The 19264-nt window shown below is 32.8% G+C and overlaps 3 protein-coding genes across 5 annotated transcripts; all 3 read right to left on the bottom strand.

The window, feature by feature from the left end:
• Window positions 1–2175: 2175 nt before the first annotated feature.
• LOC114386669 lies at window positions 2176–3411 on the bottom strand. The gene is made up of 2 exons (XM_028346698.1): window positions 2886–3411; window positions 2176–2746 (listed from the first exon to the last, which is right to left on the bottom strand). Exons 1-2 carry the CDS (start codon window positions 3006–3008, stop codon window positions 2513–2515), a joined length of 357 nt encoding a protein of 118 aa, XP_028202499.1. The 5' UTR covers window positions 3009–3411; the 3' UTR covers window positions 2176–2512.
• A 6252-nt stretch (window positions 3412–9663) lies between these two features.
• Window positions 9664–13972, bottom strand: LOC114388522 (3-dehydrosphinganine reductase TSC10A-like). 2 transcript variants are annotated; one of them, XM_028349046.1, is made up of 4 exons: window positions 13319–13966; window positions 12601–12748; window positions 11273–11563; window positions 9664–10058 (listed from the first exon to the last, which is right to left on the bottom strand). In XM_028349046.1, the coding sequence occupies exons 1-4, from the start codon at window positions 13847–13849 to the stop codon at window positions 10039–10041; spliced, it is 990 nt and encodes a 329-aa protein (XP_028204847.1). In that variant the 5' UTR covers window positions 13850–13966; the 3' UTR covers window positions 9664–10038. The 2 variants fall into 2 exon arrangements, with proteins under 2 accessions (XP_028204847.1, XP_028204848.1); XM_028349047.1 differs by lacking the exon at window positions 9664–10058 and adding an exon at window positions 10136–10161 and having other exon boundaries at window positions 13319–13972.
• A 1120-nt stretch (window positions 13973–15092) lies between these two features.
• LOC114388735 (protein trichome birefringence-like 10) lies at window positions 15093–19264 on the bottom strand. Of its 2 annotated transcripts, none has more exons than XM_028349382.1 (5): window positions 19004–19264; window positions 18430–18894; window positions 16551–16940; window positions 16287–16442; window positions 15093–15889 (listed from the first exon to the last, which is right to left on the bottom strand). In XM_028349382.1, the coding sequence occupies exons 2-5, from the start codon at window positions 18849–18851 to the stop codon at window positions 15538–15540; spliced, it is 1320 nt and encodes a 439-aa protein (XP_028205183.1). In that variant the 5' UTR covers window positions 18852–18894; window positions 19004–19264; the 3' UTR covers window positions 15093–15537. The 2 variants fall into 2 exon arrangements, with proteins under 2 accessions (XP_028205183.1, XP_028205184.1); XM_028349383.1 differs by having other exon boundaries at window positions 19019–19264.

The following is a 19264-nucleotide window of genomic DNA, read 5'->3' as shown; positions in this document are numbered from 1 at the left end:
TTATTTATTATGGGGGAGATCAGATGACTCTAATGATGCATGAGATTTGAGAGAAAGATAAACTTTTTTATATATCTTCTATCTAGCCAATTCTTAAATGTAAGATGAACGAAAAATTCCGTAAATATCTTTAAAATCTAAGAAGCATCCCTGCCACTTCCTTGGCTGTTATGCTGATCCTGTCAATGTGTCCCTCAATTATTATAGCGAAGAAAATGAAGGTCATTAACGTGTTTTTGTTTGCAACATGCTGGCTTTAATGAACCTGAAAGCAAAATGGGGATTGATATTTTCATAAGACAAGTGTTTTAAGTGAGTGATTGATGTGATGCAGCATATTTGATAATTTTTCTATTTTTTATTTCTAATTTTTATGTTTCTGATTTTTAAATTAAACAATTTGAAAACTTATTAAAAAAAATTATTCATTTTCTTTTCTATCATGCTTCTTTTACTTTTTTTTTTTTTACTTAATACAGTCCTAAAGTTATGCACATAAACTTATACTTGAGTGGTAGTAGTATTTGGTGTCGATTAAACTTTTGGGCCAAAAAGAAAAGGCGTTGATAAAAAATTCATTTTTCTTGAGGGTGTCGGCTAGAAGGAAAATTTCTTGGAAGAATCATATACTATATTTTTCTTTTGACAGAGGAAGAATCATATTTTTAAAAATAATAATAAAGGGAAATTTCTTTGTAACCACGACAACCGCAATAGGACATTCTTAAACAGCAGATCTTGCCAGGAAGGCCAAGAATAATTGATTGACAATTTCATTATAGGCAAACCCCAAAACTTATGCTTGCAATCATATACAACACTTTACTTTTCCAATGGTGCTAATAAGATTTTTTGTTGGTTCAGAAATCATATTAATATCTTTGATTGAAGGAAATCTTACATACAAATATAATCGAATATAAATTTTTTTATTAAATAAATTATTTTTCCATATGTAAACATAATAAAACTTTACGTTGCTATGCCAATCTTATTAGTTAATATATGATCTAGAAAATGATAAAGTGAAAATTATTTTAATTTTTAGTGACTTTTCCTTTCTTGTTGTCTTCAAGGAAAGCAATGGTTCGAAGCTTTTCCTTTACTATTCACTATCAAAAAGTCTTCACTGGAGCATAATGGTCCTCTCCGGTCCACATGAGGATCTAGAAATCCATATTCAAATTGCAGCCTTTATCTTACTCGAGGAATTATACACTAAGTTAGTTCCAATAATTTTATTAAATAATAATAATAATAATATAACAATTTAAAATTCTCTTTTAAATTAAAATTAATTTATACGCCTCAATTTTTTCATGAAAACTACTTCAATTTTTTTCATGAATTTGTTTATTTATCTTTTAAAATATAATCATTATTATTTAATTAAAAATTTATACCTAAATTGATCTCAATAGTAAATTTTATATTAAAATGTATATCACGATGGAAACATACTTTTATTATTTTTCCAACCGTATCCAAATTAGCTCTATTTTTTCCACAAAGAACATGCTTTGGAATTTCATTTTGAAACTTGAAAGATTCTTGATATGGAAGATGTGAAGAAAAAGACTACACGATATTAGCACGGACCAATTGCATATGCCGGTTGGGGAGATTGTGAGTTTGATCCTTAAATAAATTTAAGTATTTTAAAGAATTAGTATGCAACTCTTGGCTAAGAAATACGGTAGATTAAGAAAAAAAAAACCATATGTTTCGATCACGGATATTTTGAGCTCTCCAAACACATTTATTTCATAAACGCAATTTTGCATAATAAAAATAGTGTGATTGATTATAAAAAAATAAGTTTATTGTGAAAATACATTTAATTAGAAGTGAAAAATATAAGTGTTTTAAGAATTTTATATTAAATTTGACTAAAACCTTAAATATAAATTATTTCTCTTAAATTTCAACTGGTTAAATTAAAATTAATTTTACAAAATTAATATCTATGTTTTTTTATTTGATATGGAATCAATTTACACCCCGCCCCCCTCCCTTTTGATTTTTTTCCCCTTTATTTCTTTTTCTTTTTCTTTTTCATTTCCAATCTTACTTAACACCTTAAAGAATATGAACCAGAGATATTAAGTTGATTGATATGTACAAAATAAAAAACAAAGGATAACTTGCAGTTATATAATGAGTAGAAAGGAAAACTATGAAGAAAATAGTCACACTAGTATCTTTGAAATCATGACAAAACTTACCACATCAAACCAGATAACAACGAAAATCTTGTCTGCAGAGGAAGGTAACAAAACCTTGGGTGAACCTTCCTACATCATGCCTAATATTTAGGTATATATGGTTTTCCCATGTAAATTTAGCTATACATAAACAATACAAAATAAATAACCATATAATTATTGCCTAAAGGCTAAAAAGAATTAGATCCACAAATTATTAAACTTAGCAAACAAATTAATCAGTAGAATCTGTAAGATTATGCTGGCTTTTCACAAGGATCTATATAATCTAATATAATATAATATTCTCAGCCATTTCTGGATTTGAAAGAATTCTTGTTAGGAACTTGAGAAACCATTCTTGTATCTTGAGACTGCTTTTGATGTTTTGCATATGAATTATTAGCCCTTCCTTTCCTCTGCTTCCTTCTTGGCTGTGTTGCCTGAGGGATAAATACACCTGTCCCTTTGCTTTCTCTTCTCAAAGCATGCTCAAAGATGAAAGCAAACTGTGGAGGAGGATGAATTGCCCCAGAAAAAGCCTGAAAATTCGTTTGACCATGTTAATATTATTGTAATAGACAAAATCTCTTCTCAAAGTGCCATAATTGGAAGAAGAATAAGGAAAAAAAAAAGTATGTGTGGTGGCATGTGTTGGAAGAAATGAAAGTAGTAAAGTACCTGAAGAGAGTCAGGAGGACAAGAAGCAAGTGGATCTTCATCTTCATCCATAATTAGTAGAGCAATTTCCTTGCTCAAATCAGCAAAAAATAGATCATCTTCCAGTTCCATGGCAACCTCCATATCTTTGTGATCTAATTGACAACCAAAAGAGTCCCTAATTTGGCATAAAACCAAGTACAAGAGTTTCTAATTTTCACTTTCTCTTTTTTCTCTCTCTCTCTCTCTTCCCTTCTGTTTTCCAAAACTTATGGATATACAAGTTTATATAGGGGAAAAAAAAGGTAAGGATATGGTTGTGGATGGGCCTTATTCTCTCTCCGTCTCTTCTCATCTCATCAAAAACAGTAAGTTATGGCTCTAATTATTTCATATGCATATAGGCGAAAAATGAATATTTGTCCCAAAGATTCTTATCCCTTCCCATCTCATGTGGTTGTTCATGGTTAAGATTAAACCAACCGGACAAATATTACTTGCATGGGTCGGTGGATCTACTTGTTTAACTACTTGCTATGAGGGTCCAGTAGAATCAACAACATTAATTTGGAACCTTTTTATGTGTAACACCGATGCCCCTAGTTCCTAGTGAATTTTTTTAATTATTCCTAAAATACTGCACTCGGTTTGCTTAAAGCATAGCATGTGAGCACCGCAAACAATACACACTCTATAATTAAACTTAAAATGTTGCATGTAGAAAGTAAAATGAAATTTTGATATATCCTAGTCGAGAGAAGAAGTAATTCTTTTAAGGTATTGAGGTTTGATTATTCTTTAGCCGAAAATTAGATTAATTTTACAAAGTACTAAAATCTGACGGACTTTCTAGCAGACGGGTAGAACCAGGATATTTTATTTGGGAGGGGGGGGGGGGGGGATTTAACATATAATAAACAAAATCAATAATGATTTGTAACTAAAATTAACTTATTTTTATATACAAATTAATTTATCTGCCAAATTAAAAGCAATAATGATGAGCAATTAAAAGAAATTATAGTGATTAACTTATATTTGTCCGTTTCTCTCTTGATTTTGTGATTTGTTGATATCTTCTTAAATCAAAGAGAATGGACTCGAACATGACATCAAATTAAAGCAATTAACTTATATTTTACTTAAATGTATAAAGTTATTGTTAATTATAAATAAAATCTATACAAGAAAAGAAAAGAAAAATTGAGATGTGGTATTTGAAAGTAGAAGAAGACACTTTGCTGGTAGTTCTTACTGTCTTTGAAGATAGATAATGTTGCAATATTTGAAAAACAAGACACTAAGGATTGCAAGAAAGCAAAGAAAGAACAAGGTACAATTCAAGAGGACCGCTGTGAGAGATGATTGGCTTCTTATATAATTCCTATACAATAGCGAGTAACAAGATTAAAAATTAGAAAGGGCCGGGCAAATATTTAATGTTGAAGTAGATGTCAGGGAACGTTTTTTATTTGGGGGGGGTATCCTTTTTCATTTAACCTAATTCTACTTCTGCTAACAGATATGTTTCATACATATAAATTTAAAAATTAAAGTCCTTAAATCATATTTAAAATGAATTCAAAGGAACATTAAGGTTATCAACTTAGAAGTAAGCAACGGTGGTATAGTTTAGAATTTTTTTCATTGTCATGACTCATGAGTGGCTAATGAGTGTCCAAATTCTCAACTTGCTTAGCTGTAGTGTGTGTCGGTGTTGTCACGTGAGCTGAACCGCGTGAGCTTTAGAAACTTAAGATTTGTACTTGTAGACCCAAGTCCACACTACTGTGACTCTGATTTGATTAATATTGATGCTTTATTTTTTTTTTCTTTTTAGTTTTTATAGTCCATGTATTGCATGTCAACTGATTTTCAGATAAGGTACCTAACTTGTAACTTGTGACTTTAGTCGTCAATTTATTTAAAGGGACGCGTATAACTATCTATAGAAATGCAAACGTAGCTCTAGAATTAAGATTTATTTTATGTTAAATTAAAATAATAAAACTATTTTAAAGTAATTTTGAAGTGAAAGTTTGATCTCGCTATACAAATGTACAATTATCTTTCCTAATCAAACTTTTTTTGGGAAATAAAACAAAAACAGAGTAAATAGTGTATATGTATTCACCATCTAAATAATTTTTGTTATCATTTGATTACAAAAAGTTGTGCATTTTGTTGAGTTTTATCCCATATGTCAATGTCTATGGCCAAGTTAAAGGGAGAAACCTTCCTGGAAGAGCAGGTTAATAACAGTGTTCAAATTTAGAAACCAGCATTTCATTTAATTTTGAATTCAGTATTATCCCATTTTTCATCATAACTATGTTAATTATTATTGACATGTGTAGCTGTGCAGGTTTGAAACGTTGGGGCAAAAGTTTTAGTAATTTATACGATCACAATAGTAATGACCGAAAATTTCACAAATAGCAGATGGTCCCTAATATAATACTGACATCCATGCACATAAATCACGGAGATAACATATCTTTCGTAACTAATCAATTAATTAAGTAGAAATAAAGATGATATTTTGTCTATATATAGGCACCAAAGACAAAATATGCAATTGGCAGGGAAAAAAGAATTACATGGCAAAACGGAAATGGATTCTCTTATATTTAAGCTCATGTGAAAATTGTTTGTGATAGACACAATTTTCACATCATATGATCATGTGAAAATTCAAAATTCCCGTAACAAAACATATTAACTCAAAATTTGTTTGACTAGGAGAAATGAAGTTTTAGAATGATATAACTGATATGTGCTATTATGAATCAGCCTCGATGCACATTGAAATGGTCTTCAGGTTGTAGTAATTCAGGTTGATTACACAAAATAAACAATAAAAGAAGCATGAAATAGCTCGAAAGCTATCGGGTGACCTTCAATCGTGAGACTAAAGGCTAAAGAAGGATAGATAAGTAATATGATAAATATAATGAAAAAAATATAATACAATCCCATACTTTCCAAATTAAAACGGAGGAAAAATAGATGTTTTGTGGATGAATTATATGGAACCTATTTCATCTTTTTTAATTCCATTCCATTATATATTAAGCGATCGGAAAGCGAAATTGATTGAAATTCCATTTTATTTCACATTTTCTATCAATTCAAATAAAGCAGATGGTGAATCTTATGCAGATTAAAGTTGTAGACTTAACAATAGTTTCAGAAACCGATTTTAACCTGTCCAATAGTCTTTCTTGTGATAACAATGCTTCATTTCACATGCCCTTTTTTTATGTGGTTTGAAATTTGCTAGTAATTCAGGAATCATTGCCAATAGTACAGTACATAGGCCCTTTCTTCATCAGACTTCTCATTTCTCTGTTCAGCTTTTGCTACTAATATATATTATCTTGTGGTAACCACAAGAAATTATTAGCTTTACTCATATCACTCATTAATTTCTCTATATTGTTTTTATTTTGATAATTATATATAACTATCACCTAGTGCTTTAACTGAAAATTGGCTATCAACTCTGACGTTCAAGATTAGTAAGTTCATTAGTTCAAGGTAAGTTTCATATGACACACTGGTTTGGAAACTTTTTTGTGAAGCTTTATGAAGCACATATATGATACAAGTATCAGATACCATACATGGATATAGCTGACTCCCAAGCCTACAAGGTACAAATTTAAATGTTCCTTTAGGACCATTTTTAGTCTATGTAGGATCAAATGCATGCACAACTTATTCCACTCCTTACATGGTGCTTTAACAGCACACTAGTAATAGTCTGCAAAAGTAGTTTTCAAGGAGATATCCTTGTTATGTGAATGTGATAATACACTCATGTACAAACTTTTCTAGCACAAATTAAATTAACCATCCATCAAGATCAAGATATTTTCATTTGAAGTGAATTTCAACATTATCGCAATGAAAGCAGTGAGAAACGGATAATCAACTTGATTGATTCCGCTGTAGCCTAAAAGAATGTGACAAAATAAAATAGCCAAAAATATGGCCCTGTGAGTGACAAAACAAAACCATGGCATCAATTTGTATTGACTAGCCTAGCCATCTATGAATAAGTTTTTACAGGGTAGGAACGATTAACCTTATCTAATCAATATGTGCAATTTTCTGTGATCTCAAACACCGATCAATAATGCTAGTGGAACCTTGAAAATTCCAGCAGTGAAGTATATTTGGATGTCCTAAAATTATTTCCTCCAGCTGTATCCATGTCAGTAACCCCACCAACTTTTGAAAACAAGGCTTAAATCTCTGAGACAGGAGAATCCTTTTGTGGTCCTTGCAGGTTGTATGCTTTACATGGACAGCATCCTCGGACAGTTTACCCTGAACAATAATAAACCAAATTATGTACTTTCACTGATACATTGTTGAGATGCTAACTGTTTATGAGAGAATATTTTTACTTTTCTAACACTATTGCGTTAAATAAACCAGAGAGAGCTGCCAGCAACAAAGTTAAGTATGGATTTTAATTATAAATAGCCAGCACCAAAATCTTTGAAGCACAGACACATTAAAGGAAGGTCATGTACACATACACTTGATCAAATCCTAGTCGGACACTTCAGATTTTGCCGTGTGTTGTGTCCTTCTTGTATATGCTGTGTCTCATGCACGTTAGTGCTTTTTAGACAAAAGTTCAAAGCTAAATAACAATTACCATTTCAAACACTTGAGTTAGTACTTCTTAGTCCTTCTTGTATGTGTTGTCTCATGCCAGTCAGTGTCACATGTCAGACACGTACACTTGAGTCAGACATGACACTTGGAATCCTAGTGGGACACTTCAGATTTTGCTGTGTGTTGTGTTGTGTCCATGTATATGTAGTATCTCATGCCAGTTAGTGCTTCTTAGACAAAAGCCCAAAGCTAAATAAAAATTACCATTTCAATATTGTCTTTATCAACGAAGGCTTGACCCCTGCAAAGAGGAGAGAAAGGACAAAGAACTTGAAACAAAGAAATTTACTGCATTGCTAACTAAGAGAAAGGACAAAATTGCTTGATTATGAACAAGAAAAATATACTCAGACTATCACAATTAACAAGGGAAAACAATAAATGACATAAATATCAAACGATCGATTCAATATCTTATACATCAAGCAAAAATGTAAACTTTTGGTAGGAAGAACTAAGATCTCAAATCATCTAGATACCTGGGTAAGTGAATAAGTAACACCAGGAATGCCAAAAAGCTAAGCCCTCTTGAAAGCCTATATAAATATAATAAAACATTGAAGCTTATAACTAATGGGCATAAAATGTACACTGAATGGTCAAGAAACTAACTGCAAAACAATGGCTACAAGTCTACAACATTGTAGATTCATTTTCAAATAGGTAAAAATTAAATTTATTAGAAGACATATTATAAGATATAGCAAAGAAATAAGGGAAAGTAATAAATTAAATCATGAGAGAAATGCTTGAACGCATTCACTGTACGTTATTTTTCAGACAGAATATTGATAGAGACGTTTGACAGTAGCACAAGGTGTGCCCATCCTCCAAACATGCTAGATTTACAAAACAGAAACAAAAGAACGCCCCTTGTCCTGAACAAAAAGAAAACCCCCATCAAGTAGAAGTCACCCTATCAAGTTTATCCCGTAATAAAGAACCCCGGAGCATAATTGGAAGTCAAGGCAAATTACCACTCCAAACATGCGTCACGCTTCCATCTTTCACGTTCATCATTCGTTTCAGATAAGTACTTGTATGATAATAACATGCATGGAGCTATCTAAAATAAAGGACGTAAAAGACAAAAGTTTCTTTCAAAGACTTTTTAATTTTGTTTTTTATTTTTTTAACAATCTGGAATTAACTTGATACCGTCATATGCTTTAAGGGAAAAATTGACTGTTCTGCCTTCTTTTTCATAACTAAATGACATTCACATAATCTTATTTCGGAGAGTCACATTATTATTTAGTAAAAAATCACTTTGAATTTTGCCTAATAAGAACAAGTATATAGAAAATAATACGAGAGAATCTCACTAATACTCACTCATTCCTCTTTATGAGGGCCACCTAATAATCTCTCCTGTTACCCCCTTCTACTCAATAAGTGAGCATATTTAATACGAGCTATGGATGTAAGAGAAATTGTATGGTTTAAAATTATGTATTCGGACCATTTTTATGTGATATATTATTACTTTTTTTTCATAAATGAAAAAATGTAATTATTTATCACGTGAAGATGGACTGAGATCACATGATCTTATGTAATAATTTGGATTAATAATAATATGCATCTCTATATATCAAAAACTCTGTCAACACATTATTTTTTTTAATCTTTAGCGTCTTATCACTTGATTTAATTATACCTACAATTTCTTCTGAGTTTGGTGTCTACAAATCATTTTCCAATAATTGTAGGGGTTCTGCCAGTGCCAGTGTGCACAATAGAAGCTTCACAGGTCAGTATCGTCTGTTTTTCATAATGGATCTGAATAAGAATTTGAAACGTAGTATACTACTATACCCTATTCCTATCTCCGGTGCAATAGACTTACACTGATTGTTAGCTTAACAAATTACACTACATAGTTAAATGGCCAAATAGTCACCACCAAAGATCTTCGGCAACATCTAAGTAAATTCTATTTGATACAAAAGCTTATAAGAGGAAAATGATATCTTTGATGTAAAGATCACAATTTTGTGCCTTCCAAAACATACAGAGGAAGAGGACGATACCTTTACTCATGCTTCACAGGGTAATCGATTAATACAACTACAACAATGAAATCAAAACAGAAAACACTGTACTCTTTAAAGAACCAGGAAGCAAATCCTTTCTACTATCAGAAAACAATTATAAGGTCAACTTGATACAGTTAAAACTAGGACTGCGGAAAATGAGTAGTTCAAAATATAGGATACAAAGTAGCTAATCATACATTTGCCTAACAAAAATGTGATTAAAAACGAGATATGCCATATTTTCATTGTTCAGTCTCTATCAAGTACTAAGGATGAAAATCAGAAACAAGACACTAGAACTACTTGATGTTTATCGAGTTCTCATTTCTTAACGAGTATTTGAATTTCCCTATATCAATCACATTGTAGAACAGGGTGGAAGAAAGCCGCAACCCAATATCTGCATATAACTCTCCTAAAAGAAGGGCACAGAACTCAGTGTTTCAGCTCCTTCGGGATGAACCTGTTAGAAGTATAAATCATCAATTTCACAAGCTTTACCTAGGGTAATTCATTTGAAATAGCATTAACCTTTTACAGGGTACAAACGATTCTTTAAGAGGCTCCTGCCAGAGACAAGTAACATACAATTAACCTTTTACAATGTTCTAATTGCATTTGAATTAAAAACATTATATTATACTTCTCTTCAAAGGTGCCGCTAAGGAGCTCTGTAATTATAACATTCAACCAATCTAGACAGTCTTTGTTAATTTGATAAACAGGAGTGGTAAAATAAGCTGCAAACAATCTCCAGGACATTGAAATTTTGCTAAATAAAGACAAGGTTTAAAACAAAAATAAATAAATAAATAAGAATACAAATAATCAATTCTTCATTTTAATCTGTAACTGAACCATTTTTAAATTGTAACCGGAATAAAAACAATTATAAAATTACTCTTCTAAATTAATTGGAAAGACTGCCTTTGTATAACATTATGACTTCTACAGCCCAGGAACATAAATGGGTATGGTTCATGGAAATTGCTAAATAAATTGTTAATGACTGATATCCAATGCAAACTCTTCGTAACCACTTTGAAGCTTGTTAATGGTTTTATACTTAAAATATTTTGTTGGTCCCTAGTTTAACCAAATTTTAAATTAGTTCCTGTTGCTTAAAAGTTTCTAAATGGATCCACGGAATTGCTAAACTTTGGTCCCATGCCAATACCTTTAACAACTGTTAGGCATCCATTAGTTAGTGCTATGGTAGCATATGGTGAGTTGATGTGGCAATGATTTTGCTAGCATATATCATTAGGTAACCAAATCAACCAATTTCATGTGCCCAACACCGTCATGTGATTTGATTTTCACTTTCCCGAGAGAAAAATGGGTTAATTTAGCCACCTCTGTAGTCCAAGCGAGCAAAATTGATTGCCACAACCTCACACCATTTCCCATGTCGGCTATAATAAACAGATGCCGTACATTTGGTGACAACTGGGAGCCAATCAGAAACATTTGGTAATTTTATGGGTCTAATGTGAAACTTCTAAATTCTAGAGACTAATTTGGAAACTGGGTAAAGTATAGGAACCAACAAATAGAATAAGTAAAACTTTTTTGTTAATCTTAACAAGTTATTGGACAAATGAGCATTAAATTAAGACAAAATGAGAGATGATTTCCTTATCCCTGCATAGATATATCATTTTGTGCAACACTTACCCTTCCTTTGGCTGTGATATTTCTCTATGCTTCCATACCAAGTCCACTGCATACCTAGTGCAACAATCCGTAGGATTCCAGCAGCAACAACCTCAAGAAATGCCATTAAGAAAGATCTCTGAGGGGATAAACCTGCAGTTGCTAGAGATAGTGCAATTCCCTCGAAATTGCAAGAAACAATAAAATTGCCACATTTTATACCATCCAAAGCTTTCTGAGCAACTTCATCAGCTTTCATAGAACCAGAGGAGGCTGCAATGATTTTGGTGAGCTCTGGTTTTCTCTTGTTTTCTGAAAAAGTAACCTTTCAGCTAGTACTTCCACTTGGATAACAGGAAACATAAACTTCACACAAGATATGCTATAAACAGACATTTAACATGCTGAAAGCATAAATTTTATCTTTTACAAACCCATGAAGGCATAAATTCTAAATGAATATTTAATAATCATGGATGAACTTATCATGTTAAGCAATAACTTCCATTCTCTAATCTCCGTATGTTTTTAATTAGGATTGATCCTGATAGGAATCCATCTAAGGTTCAGCCCTTTAAGTTTTATTACTCCCGTAGGCCCAAAAGGGCAATTGTTAGTTAGAGGTGAGAGAATGTGTGTGAGGTCCTGTTATAGGGGGAGGGTGCTGATTCTGATGGGTATGGATAATTTTGAAATGGAATTGGGAGTCTCGAGAATCATCTCTAACTTGGGGGAGTATTCTGCTCTCATTTATTTCTGTGCTTTCTCTGTTTGTTTTCCTAATTTCCAGCATCTCTCAGATACAATACGCATCAGATCCATTAGCATCCCACATGACAACAGTCAAATGTAGATCACATACAGAAAGTAAAGGCATTCTGATAATAAGAGAGATGGAGTAATTAAATTGGCAATTGGTGCAGAATTCTGTGTAACAAACTTACTGCCCTCATGATTCCCTTTTCATGTTTTGGTTTTAAAAACAGTTTTCTAAAACAATTTCACGCTACTCAACAATCAATTTCTCATCCAAAATCTAAAGTTATGAAAATTGTTTTCAAAACTAAAAAATAGAAACAACTAGAAGATGTTTTTCATCTCCTTTTGTTTTCATCTTGTTCAACATCTTCCTCTATCCCACACTCTCTCCACCTTACAAAACCCTCTACCAGCTGTAGCAACCTTATTTAGTTACATTTTTCGAAAATAGAAATCAAACACACTCTATGCAATTTCAAGCAATTATGGATTCAAGCACTTCACATCGATGGTGAGAACTTTACATAAAATATCAAGTTATTTACAATCTGTATGAAGAAATAAGCTCAAACATCCAACATAAAACCTACCTTCTGCTAATCCAGGAGTATCCGTATCTGGAGGGAAAATCAGAGAAACATGAATATTATCTGCTATAACCTCTTGTTGCAATGCTTCTGCTAAACCACGAAGGCCAAATTTACTTGCCGAATAAGCTACATAACCATAAATTCCCACCTGAACATAAACATAAATTCCAGATCAAAATAATAATAATAATAATAAGGTTTAATTATTCATTAGGCTCTATACCTACACAATCTTTTATGTAGGGTTTGTTTGGTTAAGTTTATCCAAAGACACTTCTAAGAGAAGAAAATAAGAAGAAAAAAATGAAATGAGCTTCTCCACAAGCTCAAATTAACTTATGCACAGACTAATTTGTAGACAGTCTCTCATCTTTTAGAGAGTTTATACAAATTAACTTGTGCATATACAAAGTTTATAGAAAAACTCATTTCATTTTTTCTTCTTATTTTCTTCTCCTAGAATTGCTTCTGGATAAACTTACCCAAATAGACCCTTAGTCCATGCACCTAAAAACAACTCATTTTAGTATCTACACGTACATTTTAAACTTCTAGTCCTACAGTTGTGGACGGCCGAGACTAAAATGGATTAAAAAATGTATGCATAGGGATTAAAACAACTATGTACGAACTAAAACATAAAAATTGTGCATGTATAGAGAACAAATGAGTAATTAACAATAAATAACAGAAGGGCACAAAGAGGTGTACGGTGTACCTGACCGGCCTGCGAGGAAACAAGAGCAATGGAAGCGGGCAGCGGATCGTTGCGGTTCTTCATTGCGGGCAGCGCGGCCTTGATGAGATTCAACGTTCCCATGAGATTGACGTCCATGGTGAACTTGACGTCACTCAATTCCATCTTCTCCAGCTCCAGCGCCACGAACACGCCGTGGTTCAGGAGCAGCACGTCGATGGGGCCAGCATCGTCCACCGCGCGCTTCACCGCATCGAAGTCCCGCACGTCCGCCGCGAACGCAGCCACCTCGATCCCCGTGGCGAGGCGGATCGCGTTGCGAGCCTCCTCCAGCTTCTCCGGCGACCGCGCGAGAATGGAGACGCGCGCGCCCTCCGCCGCGGCGCGGTGCGCCAGTGCCAGCCCGATGCCGCTCGATCCGCCGGTGATGAACACGTGCCGGTTCTTGATGGGGATCTTCACTGGACGCGGACGAACGAGGAAGTAGAGTAGCGCCAGAAGAAACGCGGGAAGGAGAAAGAGAAGGAAGAAGGCGAAGTTGGCGTCCCCCATTGGTGATGATGCACCTTCAAAACTGTACCAAGTGAACTAAAATGTATTCTTACCGAATGGTGCTTTCTTAACTTACCTTAGTTTGACGTGGCAGCATCCAATTTGTTCATCTCGACTACTCTTTTGGTTGCCCAATGATCGATACATCACTCTTCTCCTCTTTCTCTGCAGTGTATGAATCCTAATCATTAAAAATAATTTTTATAGATTAAATTATACTGTATTTATAATCTTCTATAATAAAACAAATACTCTCATTTTATACGCATTTCACTAAATTATTTTATTATTTTTTAATTTTTATTATTTCTCTCCTAATAATTATCTATTGTTCTCATTTTATTAGTTTTTTAAACTTCTAATATTTTTTTCTTTTTATTTTTAACTAAAATAGGTAAAAAGACACAGCTCTCCCTCCACTAGTTATATATAAAAAGAATAAAATATTTTTATGTCCACATTTTTATGTTCATTTTATTCCTATAATTATATTTATAAGTTATTATTTTATTTTTATCATTACTTTCTATAATTGTATTTATTCCTATAATTATATTTTGATCATTTTGTTCCTATAATTATATTTATTAGTTTTTTTTGTTAACTTCTAATATCATTTTACTTTTTATTTTTTTAAAAAAAATACAGTTAAGCAAGACACTGGGATGTATAAGTGGAAGCAAGAGAATGATAAAGAGAAAAGAAGAAGGGCGAAACTAATAAATATAATTGACGAGAAGATAAAAATGAAGAAAAAGATAAAAAAAAAAGATTAAATGAAAATGAGATGAAAGAAAAGTTAGATGTAGGAGAATAATATTTTTTTAAAAAATTGTAGGAGATTTGGGAGAAATTATTCTTATCATACATCTAATAATAATTTGAGATTACCATTATACATAGCCCTCAACTAATCTTTACATGCCATAAATTTAAAATTTTTAATTCAGAAAAAAGAATTAATATTATTCTATAATGTGTTATGCGGACATTAATTCAAACCAAACTGTATAATAATTTTTCTTTGGAGTTGAAATTGTTACCACTTTTTAAAAAATTTATTCAAAGTTGATTATTAGTTGTCGTATTGTAGTCTGTGTTTAAAGAGTTAAAATTGGAATAGTTTGCTAATTTTCTTTTAAGAAATGACCCATTTGGAAGAGAAAGGAAATGAAATGTATTGTGATTTCTGAGATTTGAATTGATGAATGCCCCCTCACGCTAGATATGTCCCATGGTTCTACCAAATGAAAGTGAAAACTATTTCTATTACTATATCACTAATTATAATTTGTTCAACTATATTCACAATTCATCTAACAACAAAAATTACACTATATATCATTGATGTTTCCCTTGTCTAATCTATAATCTATCTAATCACAATATATAAGCAAAAAATTAAGAAATTGGGTATCTACCCGCAGCATTGCATTCCAAGGTTGAAGTCTTCGATTAGTTAAGATAAGAAATTCTCACCAGTCACTGCTTAAATAAAAGGATAAAATCTGAGGTCTTAGTTCTTGTTGCAAATCATGCATTGTTGTTCTTTGTGATACTTGTAGCAAAGAATTGGTAATTTGGTGTATTCATTTTCCTTTGCGTAATGTTCCATGAATTCAAGGAGAACAAATAAAATGCTCTCTGTGGATCATGTGCATAATAATGTTCCTTGACATTGAGTATTACTAGTTCCATGTATGAGAAGTTTCATGTTTTAGGAGCAATGCGTAAAGTAGCTCATTCCAAGTATCTGGTACACCAGGGAGACACCAGTGGCTGCAATCTTGGCGATGGGGAGGTGCAGGGCCCGCATTAGGACCGAGATAATAGATGGATGAATGACCATCTTTTCTCTGAGATGTCATCTGAGTTACATTCAATATCTTGAATTTCAAAACTTCACTGGTGTTTGTGTGTGCTAATAGCACAGAATTGGCTATTTTGAATTGTGACCAGTTATCATTAGGCACCAATGAGGAACCAAGCTCTGGCAGTGTTTCCAAATTACAGTTTCCGCCTTTTCTCCAATCTCCACCTCTGCATGATACACATCAGAGATATTTAGTTTCTAATAACTTATGCATATTCAAATATGTTAATTCTTTTCAACCAAAGAAAGAGGTTTACAGAGTTATGCAAATCTTGAATAGTCAGAGTACACCAGGACTAACAGAAATGGATTGGTTTAAATATTCAATAGTTAAGAGTTCCAAACAGACTAAAGTCGTCCCAGTGGTAGATGATTTGGGTAGTTTGCACCACTTAATGAGTCCTAACCTTGTTGTCTCATTGTATATATAAAAAAAATAGTTATAGTTCCAGGAATATATACAATCCACACTTTCACAACTTACTCAGGAGAACAATGCAAGTTATACTATTAGTAGAGTAAAGGGAAATATATGTAATTTGGAAAGTGAAACAAATTATATACCTGAAATGGACAGGGGCGTAAGTACGAAAGAAAACTTGATTCTTAGGATTTACTGAATTTTGTATCCAATTCAATACTGTCTTTATGGACCTCTTATATGCTTCTTCTACCATCATTTCCAACTTAACTTCCGCACCTTCTTGGAAATAACAACCCCTGAACAATTAGAGAAAAAAATTCAATCCTTTCTCCAGGTGAAAAATACACATAAATGTCATACACTGATCATATCAAAACAATAAAAATCAGGGAGGATTGAGTTACCCTCTTATGGTTTTCTCATAATTCCACCAGTGTCCCGTGTTAAGAACTAGGACATCTGCATCTCTCCATTTCAAAGAGTACCAATCCATTTGATCCAATTTCAGGGTTGTCCTAATCTTTCTATCAGTTCTAGGAGGAGGCCTGCTTTGCAATACAAGAAATGGAGCTCTGTAGTATTCCACTGTACAGTTATAATCCTTGAATCTGAATACCAAGAACCCCTTGTGCTTTGTAATTGGGCTACCATTCACTTCATAGATTGATTCCTTGTTTGGAACTCCAGAAGAGAGCATGCATAATAGTGACTCCCATTGGTTTCTACCAATTGAGTCCCCAGCAAACACTAGGCGTTTGTTCCGCAGCGTTTCCAACATTATTGTTGCATTGAATCTGTGCTTATTGAGAAGTTCAATTTTAGGTTTACTTCGACTTTTCCATCAAATCAATCAGAGAAAGAATATGCTACAAGCTAAAATAAATGAAACAAGTGATCTCACCCATATGAACATAAACAAAGTTAGTCTTTGATTCATTAAAATACCTAATGTTTGTACTTTGTACTAACATGTTATTAGTCCGACTCAAATTAGGTTTGGATTCTTTAAAAAGGTTTTGGACTCAAGTTTTGTCAACTTCAAAAAACGTGGTTGGAAAAGTAATATAATTGATGATATTTAGTACTAATATCATGATCACAAAGAAGATACAGCATTTTATTGAGTACAAATAAAATTGTGGAAAAATTGCAAAAAAAAATAATCTAGGGTGTGTAAATTGACTAACAGTAATTTTTATAAATGCCAAGTTTTTCATAAAAAGAAAGATTAAGAAACGAAAAAAAAAGAAAAAACTCCTGGACACTACACCAAAATTAATCAAATATAGTTCCAGGACATTGACTAAAAGGCCATGAATGCAACTAATATAGGAAGGATCGGAGGGTTTAATCCATGGATGTTTAATCCAAAAAAAAAAAAAAAAGAGCGATAGTGCACATGTAATCATGATTTTATTTGATATAAAAGAGGATAATTATTGATTTTTATAATAATTATTTTTGAAATAATTTATAATTAATTGAGAGTATAATTAAACTCAAAATATGAATGGCATGAAATAATATTCTTAGGTCATTAATCGACAATTCCCCATCTCTATCAATGTGGCCATCCCAAAAGGATTCTAGTTCTGCACGAAAATTATATATCATAAATATTTTAGTGTGTTTTATCCTCATTAGACCACATAAAAATTTCTCAATAAATCATCTATGCCTATTGGGCTATTGGCCAAGTCAAGCAACTTCAGGCAAATTTTGTCATTTTCTCAAAGTTCCCACATTATCTAAAGAGTTTATAATTTTGTATACAAAGAATTATCAATAGCCACCAGCAATCGAGTCACTCTCAAAAGATGCCGGATAAGAATAGAGTAAGACATGATCAAAGTCAATATTCAATAAATCGTGCACTAACACTATAACGTTACCAAAATAGAAAAGTCATACACTAACATGATTATATATATATATATATATATATATATATATATATATATACTATTCCGAGTTTCTCTAACACAGGCACATGCCGATTTTGTCACTTAAAAATTAAATTGAAATTATTAAACAACAATTGAGTATACCACTTCCTTTCTTAATTTCTCAGCAGCCAAACGTTGCTGAAAACAATGACCAATTTTTTGTTTTAGTTCGTGATTGGTGTTTTATCCTTAGTTTGGTTGTATTCAAATTGAAAAGAAGTAAGAGTAAAATTTTTAAAATTTGTATGAATTTCATACTTTATTATATCATTTTTACATGCAAAAGTGCCAAAGATGACGACAAAAAAAAAAAAAAAGCATCATAACATAAGTGTACCTGGGCAAGTTGCAAGCTTTGGGTTGCCACCTCCACTTTGTGTAGAACAAATCAGGTCTTCCATTCTCAGAACACCGAAATCCTCCATCAAGGAAGCTGCAATCTTTTGACTGATACAAAGGGTAACTTTCATCCCAAACCCAGTTACCTTCAAACAAATCACACCCACCACCACCACCTCCCTTTTCTCCAAGAAATTCAACTCTATGCACACGTTTCTCTACTGAACCTCTTTTCTCATGCGACCAAGTAAACCTCTCTGATTGACCCGAGAACCCGAATTTCCCTGCGAGTTCACTGTAGTCCAAGTAGAAAAAGCTGCATATAACAAAGGTAGATACTAGAATAAATCCAGCAACGCCAACGGACGGTTCAAACAACCTTAAACGCTTCACTCTCCTTAAAGTCTCCAACACTGGCATAGCTTCCACGTATTGCTGCGGGGACCTCTTAGAAGAGATTAAACTGAATTTAGAGAGAGAGAGAGAGAGGAAATTAATTCAAATTCGAGAATCTGGGTAAGTGAAGTTGTGAGGAGTGAAGAGAAAAAAGACAGAGAAATTAAGATGATGACAATAAGTTCGTGAACCGTAAACGCAGAAGGGTGGCATGCAAGCAATGTTCATTGGCCCCTTTGCTAAGCCTTGCTTGATGGATCAGTTTCGGAAATATCGTGCGTCAATCAGAAGCCAAAACAGAAAAGTATTATGGGTGATGAAGAAGCAAGGAAGCTAGCATTCATGGCTTCATATTTACTAATTCTCTCTATTTATTTAATTTGGTTTGTTTGATTAAAACCTCTCAAAAAACAATTTGACCAACTATTATTTTAAGG

This window comes from Glycine soja, chromosome 15, assembly GCF_004193775.1.
Source record: "Glycine soja cultivar W05 chromosome 15, ASM419377v2, whole genome shotgun sequence".
NCBI classification, from domain to species: domain Eukaryota; kingdom Viridiplantae; phylum Streptophyta; class Magnoliopsida; order Fabales; family Fabaceae; genus Glycine; species Glycine soja.
Note: the sequence above shows the minus strand (reverse complement) of the source record. Positions and strands in the feature narration are given on the sequence as shown.

Coding starts and splice junctions, on each gene's coding strand:
- LOC114388522 (XM_028349046.1), bottom strand. CDS start 13,849: ATGGGGGACGCCAACTTCGCCTTCTTCCTTCTCTTTCTCCTTCCCGCG. Junction 12,749..13,318: donor TTTCCTCGCAGGCCGGTCAG/GTACACCGTACA, acceptor GTTTATGTTCAG/GTGGGAATTTATGGTTATGT. Junction 11,564..12,600: donor TACTCCTGGATTAGCAGAAG/GTAGGTTTTATG, acceptor TTACTTTTTCAG/AAAACAAGAGAAAACCAGAG.
- LOC114386669 (XM_028346698.1), bottom strand. CDS start 3,008: ATGGAGGTTGCCATGGAACTGGAAGATGATCTATTTTTTGCTGATTTG. Junction 2,747..2,885: donor GTCCTCCTGACTCTCTTCAG/GTACTTTACTAC, acceptor ACGAATTTTCAG/GCTTTTTCTGGGGCAATTCA.
- LOC114388735 (XM_028349382.1), bottom strand. CDS start 18,851: ATGCCAGTGTTGGAGACTTTAAGGAGAGTGAAGCGTTTAAGGTTGTTT. Junction 16,443..16,550: donor TATGAGAAAACCATAAGAGG/GTAACTCAATCC, acceptor CTAATTGTTCAG/GGGTTGTTATTTCCAAGAAG. Junction 15,890..16,286: donor TACGCCCCTGTCCATTTCAG/GTATATAATTTG, acceptor TGTATCATGCAG/AGGTGGAGATTGGAGAAAAG.